At 41.1% G+C, this 18,843-nt stretch overlaps 1 protein-coding gene across 1 annotated transcript; it reads right to left on the bottom strand.

Moving 5' to 3' along the window:
- Window positions 1-2,966: 2,966 nt before the first annotated feature.
- Window positions 2,967-7,366, bottom strand: MIS18A (MIS18 kinetochore protein A). The gene is made up of 5 exons (XM_065654958.1): window positions 7,129-7,366; window positions 6,985-7,051; window positions 6,176-6,298; window positions 4,699-4,792; window positions 2,967-4,002 (listed from the first exon to the last, which is right to left on the bottom strand). The coding sequence occupies exons 1-5, from the start codon at window positions 7,364-7,366 to the stop codon at window positions 3,922-3,924; spliced, it is 603 nt and encodes a 200-aa protein (XP_065511030.1). The 3' UTR covers window positions 2,967-3,921.
- Window positions 7,367-18,843: the final 11,477 nt, after the last annotated feature.

Genomic DNA, 18,843 nt, shown 5'->3' with positions numbered 1-18,843 from the left:
GTCCATTCATCTATACTTCTACACAGTTAGCACAACCGCCATGCAACAGCTTTCCCCCACAATAAGCTAGATTTTGCCCACACAGAACAAGTATCAAGTATCCTCACAGCACACACCATTCAAAGGGCAAGTGCCAAAGCTAGAGTGCTGCTGTTTTGCAAGGTAGTTACCACCAGCGGAAGCTTTGACCGATATCCTTTAAAGTCATACAAGCATTTCTGGCAAAGATCAGTTTGGGAAAGAAAGCTGTTCGGGACAGTTTTCAAGCAGAGATACACACGCTAGTATAGACGAAATTTGTAAGAAAGGAGGCAAATCATTGCTTCTTCAACCAGAAAGAAATACCCTGTGTGTGTGTGTGTGTAACAGAAGCCAGGACGGTAGCAGGTGCTGGGTGAGAAGGTTCCTGACAGCATTACTTGGGGCTAAAGACACTGAGGGTCCAAGGAAGCGTTTAAGTTAAATAGTTAAAGAATACAACCAGTATTTCAGACACATTGACACTCTAGCAATCAGTACTCTACAGTCATAAAGAGCGACACTAGAGCTAAAGATATATAGCTCACTTGTCTATTCCCTATCCCCCCCTCCAAAAATAGCTTATAAAAGCTCTAGTCTCATCTAAGGTAGTTCCCAGTTTTCATCTTTCCTAAGCATATTCAGATCTTTTAGCACACCTGTAACAGCTTTTGTGTGTTTACCATTTTTCTTCAATTGACAATTCCACAATGTGTTTATTAATAAAACACAGAACACGTGCAACATCCATCCTTAAATACATCCTTTGTGTGAAATGTATTGTCTTCCCCATCTTCATTCCTTTCCTGCTAGTGGATTCTGTACATATGAAGTTTTGCTTTTTATTCTTATCAGTGTTTTGGGGTAGTTTTCAAGTTACAGAAAAGTGTTTTAAAGTTTGAATCAGGGGATATTGAAATCTCAGTTTTAATCCTCTGAAGACATGTATTTTATGTTATACCACTTTCTCTCTCTCAAAAGGGCATAATTACAGTGAGCTACAAAGTACTGTTTACTTGAAGCTAAAACCCTGCCACATTTAGCTGCACATAAAGAACTAACCGAAATAAGTGGTATTCTTCCCCCTACCATATTATAATGCACAAAATGCCCAGGACAAGCATAAGGAACCATGCCACAGAGCACAGAGATTCCCCCAAAGGAGAATTAATCTTCCTATTTATCCCACATTCAAGTGTAGAAACTAAGAAATTTTGTATAGAAGGAACTGTCACCCAGTAATAGGTCCTGCTTATTAAGCAAGGAGCAATACCTTTTACAGATGACTGTACACTACGCATCCTCCAGGCACACTAAAACTTTGCTACTATGTTTGGTTAGGGAACAACTACAGCTTTCCTTAATGTGTAAAAATTGTTCAAGTGTACCAAAATACACATTTATACACTTGAAACCTTTTTCCCCATGCAGAGATGAATAACTCTGCACCGATATGAAATTTATTCTAAATTTAGACTGTTCACTGCACACCTTAGCAAAGCAGCAGCTGGCAAACCATGAGAGCATGGAAACGCTATTTTAAGAGTCTGTTGTGTTAATGTACTAGAGCTCCCACCTACAATATGCTAAGAGACATTGTTCTAAATATACACTGATGTCAAATGTAGGTATTCAATAAAGAAAAAAAAATACAGACCACCATAACACTAAGCCAAGGAGAAAAATGGTTATTTAACATGCACTTTTAACATGTGTTACCTGTGTGTGTTCCATTGCAGGAACACATACTCTAATGCAGATTCTTTGTAGTCACTTTTGCCTGTGAGTTCAGGGACATCACAGTAGGATTATGTTTTTCAGGTTGCTCATTCAGCAGGTATTTTTCCCATAGTAGCTAGAAAAGAGGGAGAGTTAGGGAATTCACATGCTTCCCTTAAGATAAGCAAGTATTCAGAAGAGCAAATGGTTGCTTACATATATGCACTTTACTTTTATTACAGATAATAGCAATATAGAGGACACAAGAGACAGGTACCAGGTTTCTAACTATACAAGTCTCAGAAGGAACTCAGCTGGTGAATCTGTTTCAGGAACTCCCTCTGAAAAACAGCTGCCTTTCATGTTTAATGGAAGAACATGTTTAAAGTTACAGGTGCTGCTTCAGGCCAGCAAACCTGTGGGGTTTTTCTGTTTGTTTTTTCCAATTAAGGGTAGATCTAAAATGGTTACTTCATAATATAATTGAACAAATAGAAGAAGTCACTTAAACTATCAGGTTATTCAACCTCCCACCTCTAACACACCAATAATTTGGCTAGGGAAGCATCAGAAAAACATGCAAGTTTGTCTTCACACTTTTGTGTTTTGTGGCTACTTCAGTGGAATATAGATATAAAAGATTATGCCATCTTGTCTATATCTTCCGTTAAAAAATTTGAACACATTCATTTCAAAAAAAAAATCTACAGATATCCTTATGGGCTTGTGTTGTCCTTAACAGAAAAAGAAATCTATGTTAAAAAATACATATACATATATGGAAAAAGCATTATGTCTGAAAAGGCAGGCTTATCAAGCCATCAACTGCTAACACTCTCAACAAAAACATACTCTGTATATAATGAAAAACATCAACCAAACTTCAATTAAAGGGCAGAGTTCATGGTTCTTTTCAGACATCCGGCATGAAGTCCATTATGTTGCTTACCAGTATTTAAGAACTTGTTAGATAAGAAATTGCCTCAAAAATTACACTGAAGTTCACTGGAACTTTGGCAGGTATGTAAGTAACAAAATGTTTTAGTTACCTGAACATGAAAGAATACAAGACCCATCACTATAGGTTAAACCTGAGTACTACTTCAAAACAAAGCTGTAAACAGAGAAAAGGTGTAAGGGGAAAGCTTTTATAAGACAAACAGTGCCTACCAATGGGGGAGAACAGCAGGAAATTCATTCTAGATTTTTAGAGAAAACTTAAACTTGCAGAAGTAAAATTAGTGTTAGGTAACAAAGATACTTTTTCAAAATTGGTCTTCCTTTAGATTATAAGTGCTTGCTTTTGTTTTATTGAAAAAAAACCCGATTACTTGCAACACTCGCACTATATAAGAAACTCTGACAGTTAAATATACAGAAGATCAAAGACAAATAACTGGAATATCTGCATTAAAACAACAAAATACTGACAGGTGTTCCTACTCAGCATTTTGAATGTATTACTCAAATATACACCAAGCTTTGCTTAAAGGTGTGTTGCTACCAGCCTTGTTTATTTTCCTCCCCTTGAAGCTGCAAAACATAAGGCCTTCAATACTGCATGGAAAAGCATTTTTTCTAATGCTTTTAAAGCCTTATTTTACATTACATTTTATCCTTGAGCTTGGGAAAAAAACCACAAAAAACCAAAACACACAACTTCCCCCAAAACGACCCCACACAAGAAGAAACAAAAGACACAAACAACAAATTACCCCATACAATTATTATCCCATTCCCACCTCTGAGCAAAGGTTAAGCAAAGGCTGTGGAGACAAAAAGTAACATGTGATGGTCTTTCAGATATCGCAGGGATTTTAAAAAATTTATGAAGCAGAAGCACACCCAGTTCAGTAGATATTGAATAGCAGGGAACTCAGAAGACAAATGCTTTGCTTTCAGAGATAAAAATGTAAATAAATATTTACATAGAAACCAAAAGTCTACGGAAACTTGATAAAAAAAAAAAACACAACCAATTTCTGGGGTATCCTTATAACAGAAAAGAAACTCCTTGTCTGTGGTGAAGACTCAGTCAGCATTGTTCTACTGCAGCACGAGCCACTGATGTCTGTCAGTTCTTCGCACAGCTTTTGCGGGGCTCCCACAGACTCCAGAGGATTACAAGGACAGGTTTCACATACATCATTCTCCTGCAGTTAACCTTCCTGCATGTAGTTTCTTTCAGACTTTATTGTGAAGAGAAGCCAAACTCGATTCAACAGCAGTCAGTCTTGTCTCCAGAGCCTTTAATACAGCATCTGCCTGTAAAGTAAACAGGGAAAGGTACTTGGTTAGAAACAGAACCTGGCAATAGAAAGAGCAAATGTCCATGTTGGTAAGTGCTCAAATTTGATTTTGCATCATCTATTCTATTTGATTCTGCTCCTGCAACTTTCAGAGCTTGAAAATTCACTCAATTCAAACATTAACTCTCCATGCTTTCTCAAATCTGTAATAGTCTTCAACCTTGGTAAGCGCCAGATCCACACATTCAGCTTTTGCTAGACAACTGTCAGCTTTCATAGCCGACTTCATTACACTGTTTGCTCCCAACTGATTGCTACCTGCAATCAGAAGTTTTCAGTAGAACAAAATGTCAACTTTATTAATATTTTAATCCAAAGTTAGAGCAAAAGCATCCAGTCAGTTTACATGAAAGACCGAAGAGACAACTAAAAGTTATGTGAAAATCTGAAAAGAACCAGAACTAGTAAGAAATAATTTCTAGTTACCAAGAAACATAGATAAGTATCTAAAGCTGTGCTTGACAAACAGAACATGCTAATTACCATTAAAATTGAAGGAAAAGTTACTGAAAATCCTGCATAATACAAAGTACTAAGAGCGTGAAGTATGACAGCATATGTTAAAACCCACAGAATTGATCTGGATGAAATACAGGTATTAAGATGTCATAGAGGCGATTTGAACAAAGGACAATATGAGGTTAAATCTTACCCTTTGTACTACCTCTTCCAAGACAGCTCGACTTTCAAGAGTTAAAGGTTCCTCATCAGTAAGAGCTTGTTTTTCTGAGGATCCTAGAATGTAACTGATATGCTACAGTTTAAACCATGCACTTTTCACTCTGAAGGCAAAAAAAAAAACCCCAAATGTAGGACTCATCCATTGTCCTGGCTTTGGCTAGGATAGAGTTAATTTTCTTCTTAGTAGCTGGCATAGTGCTGTGTTTTAGATGTAGTATGATACCAATATTGATAATCATTGAGAACAACTGTCATGGTGTGTTATGAGATTATTATTAATACACTAGCAAAGTGGAAGCATGACTCCAACAACAACAAAGTATCTGTATTTGGTAATCTTGTAAACAAACTGTTGACTAAAAATATTTAAGTGCAGAACTACCAAGACACCACCGCTTTATGAAAGTTAGAACTCCAAGAGACAGTCAACAATTCTGGTGCTACAGGATACAGTGAAAATTTAAGCAGACACTGAGAACAACGGAGCACTAGCTGGGAGAAGCAGCCATCACCATTATTGTGCATGAAAATGCTATTTTGTTGCCGTGCTAGTGTTTCAGAGAATTTTACTGCCGTGGAAAAAGCATAGTATCATAGCTGTGGAAAGAGGAGAAAAACCCATCCAGAGTAGGAAGGTGAACAACCACACAGATACAGCAAAATAAACTGGAACATAAAAAAAAAGCAGAAACATTAAAACTAGCCTAGACAGAAATAAGGGTAACCTGTCACTGTTTACCAGAGTAATGCTTGGATAAAAGCATTCATGTGGAGACATAATTCAGGATATAGTTATTGAAGAATATTTTAAGACCATTTTCAAGTGTTATAAATTAATTTAAATCAATACAATAACACACACCTTCATTTTCTAGACAATTTTGACTGCAAGAAAGTTAAGTGAGAGCCTCAAGCACATATTCAGCTTTAAGATTTGCTTTTGTCTACTTCAGCAAGCAAAAAAAGCAGACTTGATCAGTACAGTGCAGATCTCACCTTAAGTTCTGCTTAAGCCCCTCTCCCCATGTTCCCTGCTGATATCTACCTCTAATACCTTACAAACAGGCCTATTTGGTACTACCTGTGACTGCAGGGTCGTTTTATGTTGTCTAAAGCATAGCACATATGTAGTCTCTTCCAGTCAAATGAGAAGGAACCCTCCTGTGTTGTGTATCTAGTGTTATTTTCCTGAGTGGTAAGCAATTTCTTATATAAAAGGCAGCCCTGGCATTTTCTTTATTCTAGTATTTGTTTAACATTACACATATGTTTCTAACACTCCAGCACTACAATGCTAACTGCAGTAAACCAGAAAACCATTCTGGAACCAAGGAGCAGAAAAAACTACTTCTAGACATGACAAAAATATTAATGGGAGCATCCTTCAATATGATGTCTGGAGGGTGAAGTTTTGCTGGCAGGCTTACCAATAAAAATTCTGCCTTTACCTTTCAATTGAGTCAACATTGAAACAGAACAAATCCCTCTTGTAGTCAAGATGCTTTGGGGTGCATCTGTAGATGTTGCCTAGTGTCATTGAGCAGCCAGAACAGACGAGTGTCTCAATCACGCTGTAAGTAAAATATGTAATATTTATTCAGAAAGAAAGAAAAATAAACCACCTCTTCCCACCCCATTCTAAAAAAAGATTCATCCACTAAAGCAGGTTCACCCAGAGCAGATCGCACAGGAATGCATCCAGGCGGGTTTTGAATGTCTCCAGAGAAGGAGACTCCACAACCTCTCTGGGCAGCCTGTTCCAGGGCTCTGGCACACTCAAGGGAAAGAAGTTTTTCCTCATATTCAGACGGAACCTCCTGTGCTTCAGTCTGTGCCTGTTGCCCCTCATCCTATCGTTGGGCACCACTGAAAGGAGTCTGGTCCCGTCCTCTTGACACCCACCCTTGAGATATTTATAAACATTGACGAGATCCCCTCTCAGCCTTCTCTTCTCCAGGCTGAAGAGACACAACTCTCAGTCTCTCCTCATAAGAAAGATGCTCTAGACCCTCCAGCCGGCTGACCTCAGCAAGACTAATACAGAAGCACTTTGTACAGATCGCCCAGAAGAAGCGTTCCAGGCCCAGGTTCCTCAGCCCTGCCCAGGGGAACAGGGGCACTCCTGCCTGCAGCACCCGTCCACCCGTTTATCAGCTTCTTCCTCAGCATCTTCCCCGGGGCCTCTCGGCTGCCTCAGGAAAGGAAAGGCCGTGGTGGGGTCCCCCGACCCCCGGGGCAGCATAGGGCCGGGTCTCACCATCCGCACTCGCCGGGCCGCTTGGAGATCTTCCGCTCCTCGTCCACCGAGACGCTGGCGGCCGCACCTGCGCAGAGAAGGGGAAGGGAGGGAGGTGACCCGCGGCGGTGGTCGCGCCGGGCGGGCCGGGCCGGGCGGACTCACTGCGCAGCATGATGCAGTCCGCCTCGTCGTCGTTGGACACCCAGCTCAGCGTGTCGCCCACCGGCCGCTTGCAGCTGCCGCAGAGGAACACCATGGGCAGCAGGTCGGCGTCCTCCTCCGCACCCGCCTGTCGCCGCTGCTGCTGCTGCTGCCCTCGCCCGCCGCCCATCTCCAGCAGCGAGAGGGAGGAGTCCAGCTCCGCCACCGCGCCCGGCAGCGGGTACAGCACGCCCGCCATCGCCTTCAAACCGCCCGCGCCGGAAGCGGAAGGGAAAGGAAAGCGACTCCCGCCCGCTCCAAGGGTGACGCCACGCCCACCGCCCGCCGGGGCGGGAAATACCGCTCGCCCCGCCCAGGGGGTGGGGGGATGTGGTCCTTGTTGCCACGCCCACCGCACGCACTGAGGCCCCGCCCTCTAGCCGTTAACGGCTGTTGCTGGCTGTCCCCCCATGCGCAGGAGCGCGTCGGGGGCGGCGCGGGGAAGGTGGCGGTGCATGGTGTGAAAGCTGCCTTTGACCGGCCGGGCGCTCTGCGTGCGGTGTTCACCTCATTAATGTTTATAAATATGTAAAGATTGAGTGTCACGAGGATGGAGCCAGGCTCTTCTCGGTGACAACCGATGGTAAGACAAAGGGTAATGGGTGCAAACTGGAACACAAGAGATTCCACTTAAATTTGAGAAGAAACTTCTTCTCAGTGAGGGTGACAGAACACTGGAACAGGCTGCCCAGGGAGGTTGTGGAGTCTCCTTCTCTGGAGACATTCAAAACCCACCTGGACGCCTTCCTGTGTAACCGCATCAAGGTGTTCCTGCTCCGGCAGGGGGATTGGACTAGATGATCTTTTGAGGTCCCTTCCAATCCCCAACATTCTGTGATTCTGTGTTTGCACGCCATGCTCCAGGTTCCAGCCGGCTCCATGCCCGGGAGGTGCCCCCAGAGGCCTGCCTTCCCTCCATCAGCGCAGGGCTGGTGGCCTGAATGAGCAGCCCCGGCCTCCCCCACTGCAGCACATCCTGGGGGCTTTAGGGGCGCAGCCAAGAGCGGGGTGTGGGTCTGTTTCACATGGAGCATGAGCAATATCAGTTCTGTGAACCTCTGTGAAACGCCTGTGTGCATGTGTTGGCCGAGACACCTTCCACTGTTCTGCCAAACACCTTCCACTGTGCTGCCTTCGTCTTGGGGCCTCCCTTTCATCCATTGCCTTCGGGGTGGAACGAATGAAGACGTAGCAAAGCAATATTCCAATACATCCTGTATTTATGATGTGTTTTATCAGGTCTTGGGCTACTTCTCTATGTTAAGAGAGATTCCACTATGTCTTTCAGCCCAGCTGTTTTCAGTAGCTCCAGAGCATGCTGCGTTGCTGTGAGTTCCTGAGGGGGAAAGGGTTTGTGATCCAGCTGGCACTTGTCCACCCCATTCTTAGGTTACTTGACATCCATCTCAGTTTAAAATATGCTGAGGGATAACACAATTGCCCACTAGGAAGTGAGTATTGTATTTTAAACACTGCTGGTTCATATCTGTTTGTCATTAATATTCATTGCTGCTGGATGTTTTTAAATACCAAGGCAGTCCCTGAGCTGCAGGACCCCAGAGTGATTTACATAGGCATCAGTTACGCAATCCCTTTCTGAGGGCGCTGAAGTACAATGAAAAAAAGTATTTGGTTGGAGTTCTGAGCTGGTTTAAAATGCACTACTGAAATGGCTAACAGAACAAACTCCTCTGAGTATTTTTGGTCGTATGAATATTATTGGGATTATATAGATCCAATTCCAGTAGATGGAAGCAAGTTGAAGGTTAATAAATGTAAGTATTATAGAGTAGTAGGTGCTAATGTAGTACAGGAAAAATGTTGCTTGTCTCACTGACTTTTGGGTTTTTTCCTTGCAATAGGGACCATGCCGGGTTGTATGTGCATGGTTTGTACGGATGGGTGTCTGCATTCCAAACTGACTGTGCTCTAATACCAGTTATTATTAATACCGAAATTCTTTATCTTACAGTATTTGAAACTATAAGACTGCTGATACTAACTTATTTAGAGGACAATAGTTTTTTTAGCCATTTACTAAGTAGAAATCTCATGACTTGCAAGTCTGTAGTTCGGCTTTTTAGTTACCTGTATGCTGCTATCAGAAAAGTTGACTGAATGAGCAGACTTTTTCGTAAGCCTATTGTGTTTTTGTCTTGGGATGTAGGGCTTACATTAGAACTGACAAACATTCAAAATGTTAGTAAAAGAAGTAGTTTAAGTTTCCGCTAGCCAGCAACAACAAGCTGAAAACATATTCTGTTGCCTTTCCTCCTTTGATTTAGTGCTACTGAACTGTAAGATAAATTACATAAATATACATTATCATCAAAATACTTTGTTGCTGTGGAAGCTGATTCTGCTGGGTTTAGAAGTTTATTTTCAAAGTATATAATAGGAAATAACATTCGCCACATTCACCCTGGGACAGTTACTTCTATTTCACACTTGGTTTTGCACAAGAGATAGTGGTGTCTTTTTATGGCTACTTAAAGTGGTAAGTAGTTTTGTTTTGGTTTTTTTCCTAATATATCTGGATTGCTTAGGTTTTTATAAGATAAAATGACAGCTATGTCATGAGGAATTAGCTTAACTGAGTATAGTCAGATGGATTGAGGGACAGCGGGTAGGCAAGTTTGAGTCACTTAGGCTGTAGGCAGCGTTTTCCCTTAATTTCTGCCAAGTCTCTCCCTATGATTGTATCCTCATTTGAGTGACAAAGCTATGAGCTTTACTAGTTGCTATTTAGTTTACTGAAGACAACCTCGACTGTTCAGACATGATTTCAGAGACAAAAATTGGTTATTATAGTGATCTGGTCTGTAAGGAAAATGTGATATTCTTTCAGAATATTTTCATGTCTCTGTAATTAACAGTGGAAGAAACTGTCTTCTCTGATAGTAAAGACTGAACTGGACAGTGCTGGGAGCTTTGTGTGCTTCACTTGCCTTATGAGACCAAGAATAAGAGAGCAGAAACTCTTATTCTGCACTGCCTCTAGAAATGCTTTTCTGTCCACTCAGATGACCCTAGGGTTTATTGCCTCCAAACTTAGAGCACCATGCCTTAAAGAAGGAGCCACATCTTTCCATACATAAAATCTGAATACTGGAGAGCAACATTTGGTGCTGCTGGGGTCAGGCAGGTTATGAGCAGCTTCTCTAATTCTGTTAATTTTACAGTTAGGACTGATAATTGCCTCCAAATTCCACCAGGGAAACCCCGAACTGCTGAGTTAAGTCCCCTGCGTGTGGCTGGCTTAGCAAAAACCAGAGTTTAGGAATCTAACCTCTCCCCTCTTTCCTCATTAATAACATCTTTCTAACATTTGAGTTGCCTGATATTTAATAGAGGTGGGATTTCTTTTACAGCATTTCCCTCCGTGGCCATTTATAGAATATTTCTCTTTACCCAGCTGCCTGTTTCCTTGAAACTTGTAGAAATGGTACTTCTGAGAGATGTTCACCCTCTGTTAAATTTAATTGAAATTCATTGATAGTTTCATGGAGGAAATTAGCACACACATGTGAGTGCTTATAAGTGATCTCATAAGCCTTATTTCCATTTAAAAAAAAGGCAGACTAAACCAATCCCTTATTGATTTTTTTTTAATTATCTGTTCTCCACCCGCAAACAAGTGGAGAAGTCTGCCACCTTTCAGATCTTTTTATATTCTAAGGAGATGATTTATGCAATCATACTTCATGTTTACGCATCTGATCTGTTCCTACAGTAAATCCAACTTGTTGATTTAGTTACAAAGGAGTGCGGGCCTCAAAGATTTAAAATATCTGCAGGTTCCTCCAGCTGGTGGCTAAATAATGGAGGAAGAACATTGTGAGTGAAGATCTTTACTGACAAAAAGGCCGTGGGGTGAGATCATGTCCTGTTGGACACCAAAGAAATCACCTCTGAGCTCAGCTTTGGGAAACAAATCTGCAGGAAACCAGGCTTCTGTATTTCAGCTGCTCAGCTGCCAGGCAAAGAAGAAAGAGAAAGATGCAAGCGTAGGGCTTGGGACACACTTTTTTCTCCTCTCAGCAGGTTTATGTTAAGGCAGTTTGAGTTCCCTGGGGTGGGTGTTTGTGTAAGATATTTCTAAGCAGCTTGTCAAAATGGAGTTCTGCTCCATGATTTCTGTCTTTTAAAGAGCCCGCATTGGCTGTACTAATTTCTAAATTAAAAATGTTGGGTTCAGTTTTCTGGTAGCCAGGGAAGTGGAACTGTTTGGCTTTGTTTGTTTGTTTGGTTTGGATTTTTTTTTTGCTTCCTATAAAAATAGACATTTTCCCATGTCAGCAGTCTAGGAGGAATGGAGACTGCGTCATCTTAGTAATTTTATTCTTCCTTCTCCAAATACCAGTGGGAGAACAGTGACTTACAAGTTATAAAGAAAACACCAAGGGAAATTATTCCACACCTTCTTAGTTTTTTCCTTGTTTTCGATAAAAGCAGTAGTCAAGCAATGCATATAGTTTGTTGGTTTTCCTGTCTTTGCATAATATTTACATTCTTATACCTTCAAAAGCCAGTGTTGGGATTGTTGTCTTCATGTGCTCAGAAGTATGTAGATGAAATAAGTTCAGCAAGTCCTTGCCCTTTGTGCTGAAGATGAAATGTTACAATTTCCCCTCAGATAGCTACAAACATTCCAAGTTTGGCAAAATGTAGGATACTGCCAGGATTCCAATAACTGCTATACTGAGGTTCCAGAGGGCTTCTGCCGATTGTCTGCAATGGGACCTGAGCGTTTGTTTAGGTGCATTGCTGAATCATGAAATGAATCACAAATGAATCATAGGGTCATCATAACCCCTGGGGTGGGATTATAGCTCCCTAATTCGATTTTGCCTTTTTTTTTTTTTTTAACTTAATGTAAAACAGAGACCTGAATCTCTGCCCTTTCTTTCCTCTGTTATGTGGCCTGTCCCTGAAGCATTGTAAGACTGTATTTGTCTCATGAAAATTAATCTAAATCCAGCTACAGTTATGGTTTTACTTTCTATTAATAGTGTTGTGTAGCTCTCTCCATTTTGTATTAAAATAATAAAAAACTTAATTGGCCCATGAACTAATAGGCTATTAAAAACATATGAACACAGACACAAAAGGTGGCTAAAATTTAGCAACAGAAAAGATTTTCGTAGGTTGTTAAAATATGTTATCCCAGTTTAAAAAAAATCCTAATTGCACAACTTTAAAAACAGTCAGGAAGTTTCTGTTTATCTCTCAAGACTTCCAGCTCCCCCTGAGACTTGGAGCAAATTTGATTAGCTTCAGTGAATGCCATGAATTGTATTAAGGCTACTTTTAAGAGATGAAAACAAACTAACTCTGATAGGGAATTCTATAAATCCAAATTCTTAATTTCTATCCCAATGGCTGTGAACACTTCAAAACTTGGAGCTTTTAAAAATATCCCTGGACCATGAGCTTGCTTGCTTTTTTTTTTTGCTTTTTTTTTTTTTGCTTTTTTTTTTTGCTTTTTTTTTTTGCTTTTTTTTTTTGCCTTTTTTTTTTTGCCTTTTTTTTGAACAGGAGTCCCCTAATTCTCCCTTGAGGAGTCGGGGTTGGCCCGTAGTGCCACATTGCTTTTTCCCGTAATAAGTTTGGGAAGAGAAGGTCAGACTATTTGCCCTCACATGCTAATTTACCATCCTCTGAATTAAAGTTAAGTAAAACTTTTTTTTAACAGAGGAACAGAGGAAGAATAAAATAAGCTGACCCTCTACAATCTTATTTCTCAGTAGCCCAGCCAAAACTCAGCTTTCTGATAACACTCTGGCTGGGTCAGCTCTAGTTTTAGGTTTAAAAGGGGCTGGAATCATTCCCCCTAATCTCTTTGTGGCTCTGATGATAGCACGTTCTGAACTTTTTCACAAAGAAACACCTAATCAAACATGTTTCAAAGAACACAATGTTTTCTGTCCTTTCAGATGGAAGATTTATTTTATCTTGGTCAATATTTGTCTCTGGAGCCAATGACCCTTCTTTTTCACCTCAGTCTAAGTGAGTAGCTGGTTATGAATTCAGGACATTTCTTGACTTGTGTCCTGCAGAACACTCAACCTTTTCAAGGCTTTAACTGGGACGTTCACCACCATCACACTAATCCCAGGAAGGAGCATTCTTGAAACAGTGACCAAATGTGCTACTGGGACAGGAACAGATTCCTCCCATCTAACAGCAAGCCCAGAACTGAGGCAGGAATTTGCGCAGCACCGTAGCCTTCATTCGTGAGAGAGTGACTCCCTTTTCTCCCCAGGCACCTCATACTCCCATTAGCTCTGGTCACCCAGATCAAGGGTCGGTTCATATTTTTCTTTTTTTTTCTTTTATTAATTAAAAAAAAAAAAGTTTTAATCAGAGTCAGGGATAACAGCAGTGGCAGGGCCTTAGGCTGGTTTAAACCGATTGTGAACCCGTACATTAGCGCTAGGAGTCCACTTACTTGTTCTTTAAATAAACTGCTTAGTCCTAATAAAGTAGGGTGCATTTTGAATTATTTTATGATGATTGCAGAAGTATTGCAGCTGAACAGGGTAAGGTTCACATTCTTTTCCACAGGACTGATGTGCTGTCACAGGCACTTTTCAACAAGATTTCCGTGGTATTTCTCTTGGTAGAAAATGTTTTCAAGGCTACAATTCTCTCCTTAAAAGTGTCATCGTAAAGACTGTGGTGGTTGTATAATATTTTTTCATCTAAGAGCAGGATTTGGCTATGCACTGAGCAGTAGCAGCTCGGTCATGAGTACCACACTGCTTACTGCACTGTGATTTTGTAAAAGGAACCATATTCCTTGCAAAGAGATGAAACTGTGAAAACCATCCTAAGTGCTCGGTATTACCTTTTAAATATGTGCACAGTGCTAGTCACCATCGCTCTTACTAGATTTTTTTTCTCCCAGCCTGTCCCCCAGCCCTGGCCGTACACTGTTAAAATGAACTGCTAGGAGGCCCTTAAGACTTTTAACAAACTGGCACTCAGATTCCTCTCTCTAAAAGGTTTAATTAAATTTAATTAACTAAATGTAATTAATTAAATGACACACCCTTCTTAGAGACCATAAATTATATTGCTGTGTTTTATATTTGCTGTGCTACCAGTGACAGAATTACTGTGTTGTGTCCGCAGATTCTGTTGTCATAGCCTTTTGGGTTGGGCTTGCTGCGTTTGTGACGTTTCTTTTCCTTATTTTACTGTATATGTCCCGCTCTGGATCAACTCCAGTAAAGTAAGTACAACCAGAGATAAAGTAAGTATCGATCAGTGTGATAAAATAACCTACATGAAACATTCATTCACTGCTTCAAGTGATCCAGCAATTACATACATTGTTCGTAATCGCACACAGAGATGACACTTTTTATGTTATTATTCGGTTTGAGTGTCTTTCAACCCATGGCTATTCACTGTTTGTATTAATCACCTGGATAAAAATAAATCTATAAGGGATGATGTTTGCAGGTGACAGAAAGATGGGCGAATAGTAAACCATGAGGGCAGGGCAGAGCAGTCTGGACTGCTTGGTATGTTGGCCAACAATGTGCATTTTATTTATGCCAGCTATCCAGGTTGCGTACAATGGAAGTAAGAGTGTTTGTTTTACACACAGAATGGGAACGCACCTCTTGTAAACCACACCTGAGAAGGAGGTAGGGATCACGGTGGTAAGGGAGGTGAACACAGGCTCCCAAAGGTATTCGGTAAGCCTTGATCAAACTAAGAGAAAATTTGTAAGTGAGATCAGGAAGGTAATAGCACGTGTGCAATTGCTTAGGTCATCCCAAGAATGTTGTACGTATGTTCGAATGCACTCTTTAAAAGAAGTTTTAAAGAAATTGGGAAGAATCGGGAAAAACTGATTTGAGTTCCAGAAATACATCCAGCAGTGAGAGAAATAAACTCAAATAAATTAGTTTCTCTGTGAACTGTCTGCATCTTTTAGAACACTAGTGTCCAATTCGAGAGCCCCATGATAACTATCTCATGGTAAAATACCATACTAAAATGCAATGGCTGGAAGCTGATGACACACAAACCCAGATGTACCACGTATTTTATGTGAGGGAAATGATTCACTGGAACAATTTAGAATAGAATATTAAATGGATAGTGATTAATTCTTTTTTTACTTGATGACTGAACATCTGAAAAACATGCGTTTGTATTCATCCAAAAATTACTGTGAGAAGCCTATGGTCTGTCATTCTCTGGCCTGTTATGCAGAAGGTTAGGCAAGCGTCTTTCTTGACTAAAATAAGAGCATGACTCAGGCCCTAAACACTTTTAAGTTCTTGTAGCTTAAATTAACTCAGTGAAATTATTGATTAATAATTGGCTGAAGCTGGGAACATTTTCCTTTTTTTTTTTCTTTTTCTTTTTGCAAATCCTGACAGGAGTATGACAATTCCTTCCTTCCCAAAGATAGCCCGTATCTGAACTTTCGTCCTTCAGCATAGTAAGCTGATGGTAAAACTACAAATACACTTGGAGTATTAATCAATTTGAAGTGTGGTTGTGAAATTACTTGAAACACCTACCAACTCTGGACGTGTAGCATTCACAGTGCCAGTCAGCTTAGGAGTGAGACAACATGGTCAAACTGGGTTTTTTTCTCTGGAGCAGAATCTCCTGGAATTAGCCTCAAGCCATTTCATTAAAGTTTACAAGTGTGATTCTGTCACTCTCACCCGAGTGCCTTAATTTAAATTTCAGTAGAGTAGTATTCAGCATTAGCAAGACAGAGCTGGGTCTGATCTGGTGAGTAGCCCAGTAGAGGACAATGGCATCTTTGGGCTCAGAGTGTGCAGCATTTCTAGCTCTGCTGACAGAGATCCCCGTGTCCACTCCATCCAGGCTGTTTTTACAGCTGGGCTTGGCAAAACAGGGAAATATCCTCCAGTGGCAGGTAGCTGGAATAGCTAATCTACAAAGTGTTTCAAAAAGATGGACCCAACATGTTACGATTACAGAAAAAATTTACAAATAGTTTAATGAGTTACCAAGTTTTAGTAAGGTTCTTATAAATTCTTTATGTTCCCTCCACTTGCTGTACAGACAACATCGAGACAATAGTTGATAGTTCATGGTTGCAGAGATACAGTGATTTCAAATTAGGTCCATCTTTTTGAAACACCTTGGACTCTAGCAGGTTATTTCCACCTGAAACCTCCATGGCTGAAAAGAGAGGCTGGGATAAATACCTGACTGTTGACAAGCACGTCCCCAGTCACCTAAAAAAGGTTAGAGCCCCTGTCCTGTGAAGGTCACGATAGTGGATGTGCCCGATGGAGATGCAGCGCCCGCTGACGTGCAGCTCCCACACGCTGAATGGGAACATAGTTCTAACGCTGCCCGTGATTCTGAGCTTTGTCTAAGGACAGGTTTCTGTTGGCAGCTTTCTACATTTGGTTTACTTTTTTTGCTGCTAGTTTTTCTGGCAAACACACTTTATGCAACCAAGGATGCATTTGCCCATTGCTCCTTCTAATCTGGTCAGGACGCAGAAAATTCAGCTCAGCCGATTAGGCAAAGGTTCAAGTTTAGGTCACAAACAAGCAGAGGGAAATGAGTATAATATGGCAGTAAAAAGGAGCACTAATATTCTAATTTATTGGCGCCCTAAGGCCGCTGGCTTGCTCACAAAAGGTAAAAACAACAATAAAAAAGGCATCTTGCCCAAATAAACCACAAAGCAGGAGGCAAGCTAACAATACAAGAAACACATGGAAATGGACATAAAATTACAGGGTAACAGAGGCATGTTCCCCTTAATTTACTGTTCCTAAAGAACTGGCAGAAGCCTATATACGTGAAAAATCTCAGTGTGCTTCAAAGACTTAAACAAAAGTATTAATTTTTAAAATTTTTTCACTTTTGCTTTGTGTTACTGAGTGAAATACTTGGCTTGAAAATATCTGTATTTATCCCTGATATGTTCAGTTTTGCCCATCAAAAGACCTGTTGTGAACAAGGCAAGTCTAGGAATGTTTTGTGGAGAGCCTAGGAATCATTAATGGAAAGCAGTATTGAATGAGATCTGCTTAGGATTTGAAATCATCCTGTCTTATAATTTTCCCAGGCTTGAAATATACTGTAAGAAAACAATTTTAGGCCTGAAGAGACTGTTCAACCCTCCTACAAAACTTGCCCTTTTTGATTGAGTTCCATTTGTTTTTTAACCCCCACTACTCCAATTACACTTCTCCAAATTCCAGCAATAAAACAAAGTGGGGTGCCTGAAAGATGCTCTTCCTCTGAATTTCCACCATCCTCTGCTGTCATCTTCTTTTTCCATAATCTATTTCTTACCCTTGGCATGAGGATCATCAAACTTCTGTATTGAAATCTCCTGTCTCTTTTCGGGTGATAATTCTGATACATTCACTCAACAAACGTACAGATACGTCACTGGTCAAGGCTGGAGAACTTTTACCTTCACTGTTTCTGTGCTCATCCGTCTCTCTGTCAAGCCCAGGGGCATATAGGGCAGTGTGTACTGTTCCAGCTTGCTTGTATAACGTGCAGTGATTGCATCTCTTCCAGCACTGTGGACATCAAGGCTGCACTATTTTGGCAAGGCCATGCCATCTACCACAGTATAGCCCGCTGATTTTTACCTGCATATCCTCACAGAAAAGAAGACAGTGCCAAAGTATTTTGTGAAAGCCACGTGTGACAACTAGAGCTACTTACAATCCTGAGACACTGAGAGTTCCTGGGCCTGAATTGCACCACGCTTCTCTGCAATTTAAAGTAATTTGGTGCCAAGTCAGATGAGTGAGTTTGGGAGAGGGGAGAGGGTTGATGCTTGCAAGAGAGTTGCAGGAAGGAACCCATGTCACAGTCCCTTTTGTCACCATTACACTATAAGGAAAGGAAAGGAAAAGAAAGGGGAGAGGGAGAAAGAGAGGAAGAGAGAAAGAAAGAAAGAAAGAGAGATGAAGAAAGGAAAGAAAGGGAGGGAGGAAGGAAGGAGGGAAGGAAGGAAGGAAGGAGGTCTGGGGCATGAGACCAATTATTTCAAACCCATTAGTGTGCCAAGGCAGTTGATTACCGCATTGCTATAATCAAGAGCCAGTATTAATATTTACATCAACTGTGTTTCTTGCCATCCAAAATGATACAGAAAAATAAGGGTTAGTGGCTGGAGACAGTTCCTGGCCAAGGCTGAAACATGGTGTGGTGAAAGAGCGGCAAGGGAAGTTCCTTCCTGGAGCTAGCCAGAGGACACCATGGTTTCCCATGCATTTCACTGGAGGTTGTGCATTCTTGACAGCGGTGACTGAGCCTGCTATGGACATCCAAAATCTTCTGGCTATCACTTTACTCCCAAACAGTATAATGTAGGAAAAAACAAAACAAAACCAAACCCAGACACCAACAGGTACCCAGAGGGTTGGAAGATCTGCATGTCTAAGCCCTTGTCCACATTTCTTGCTGTCACAGAAGCCTCAGAGAGGCTCAGTCAAGTGACTCTGGACTCCTGCATGAGTTTTGCTGGTTTCAGGCAGATTTCTTGCAATAAGAGACCTGATTCAGTGTTTGGACATTTTTCCCCTGACTACCACCAACTTTTACCCAACATTTCTGGGCCATATGATAGCAAAGTTTGAGGAGACTGCTTGCCAGACAGAGATGTGTGAGTTGGCTCAAAACCACTTGTTCTGC

This window comes from Caloenas nicobarica, chromosome 1 (genome assembly GCF_036013445.1).
Source record: "Caloenas nicobarica isolate bCalNic1 chromosome 1, bCalNic1.hap1, whole genome shotgun sequence".
In the NCBI taxonomy this organism is placed as follows: Eukaryota; Metazoa; Chordata; class Aves; order Columbiformes; family Columbidae; genus Caloenas; species Caloenas nicobarica.
This window is presented reverse-complemented; position numbering and strand designations above follow the sequence as displayed.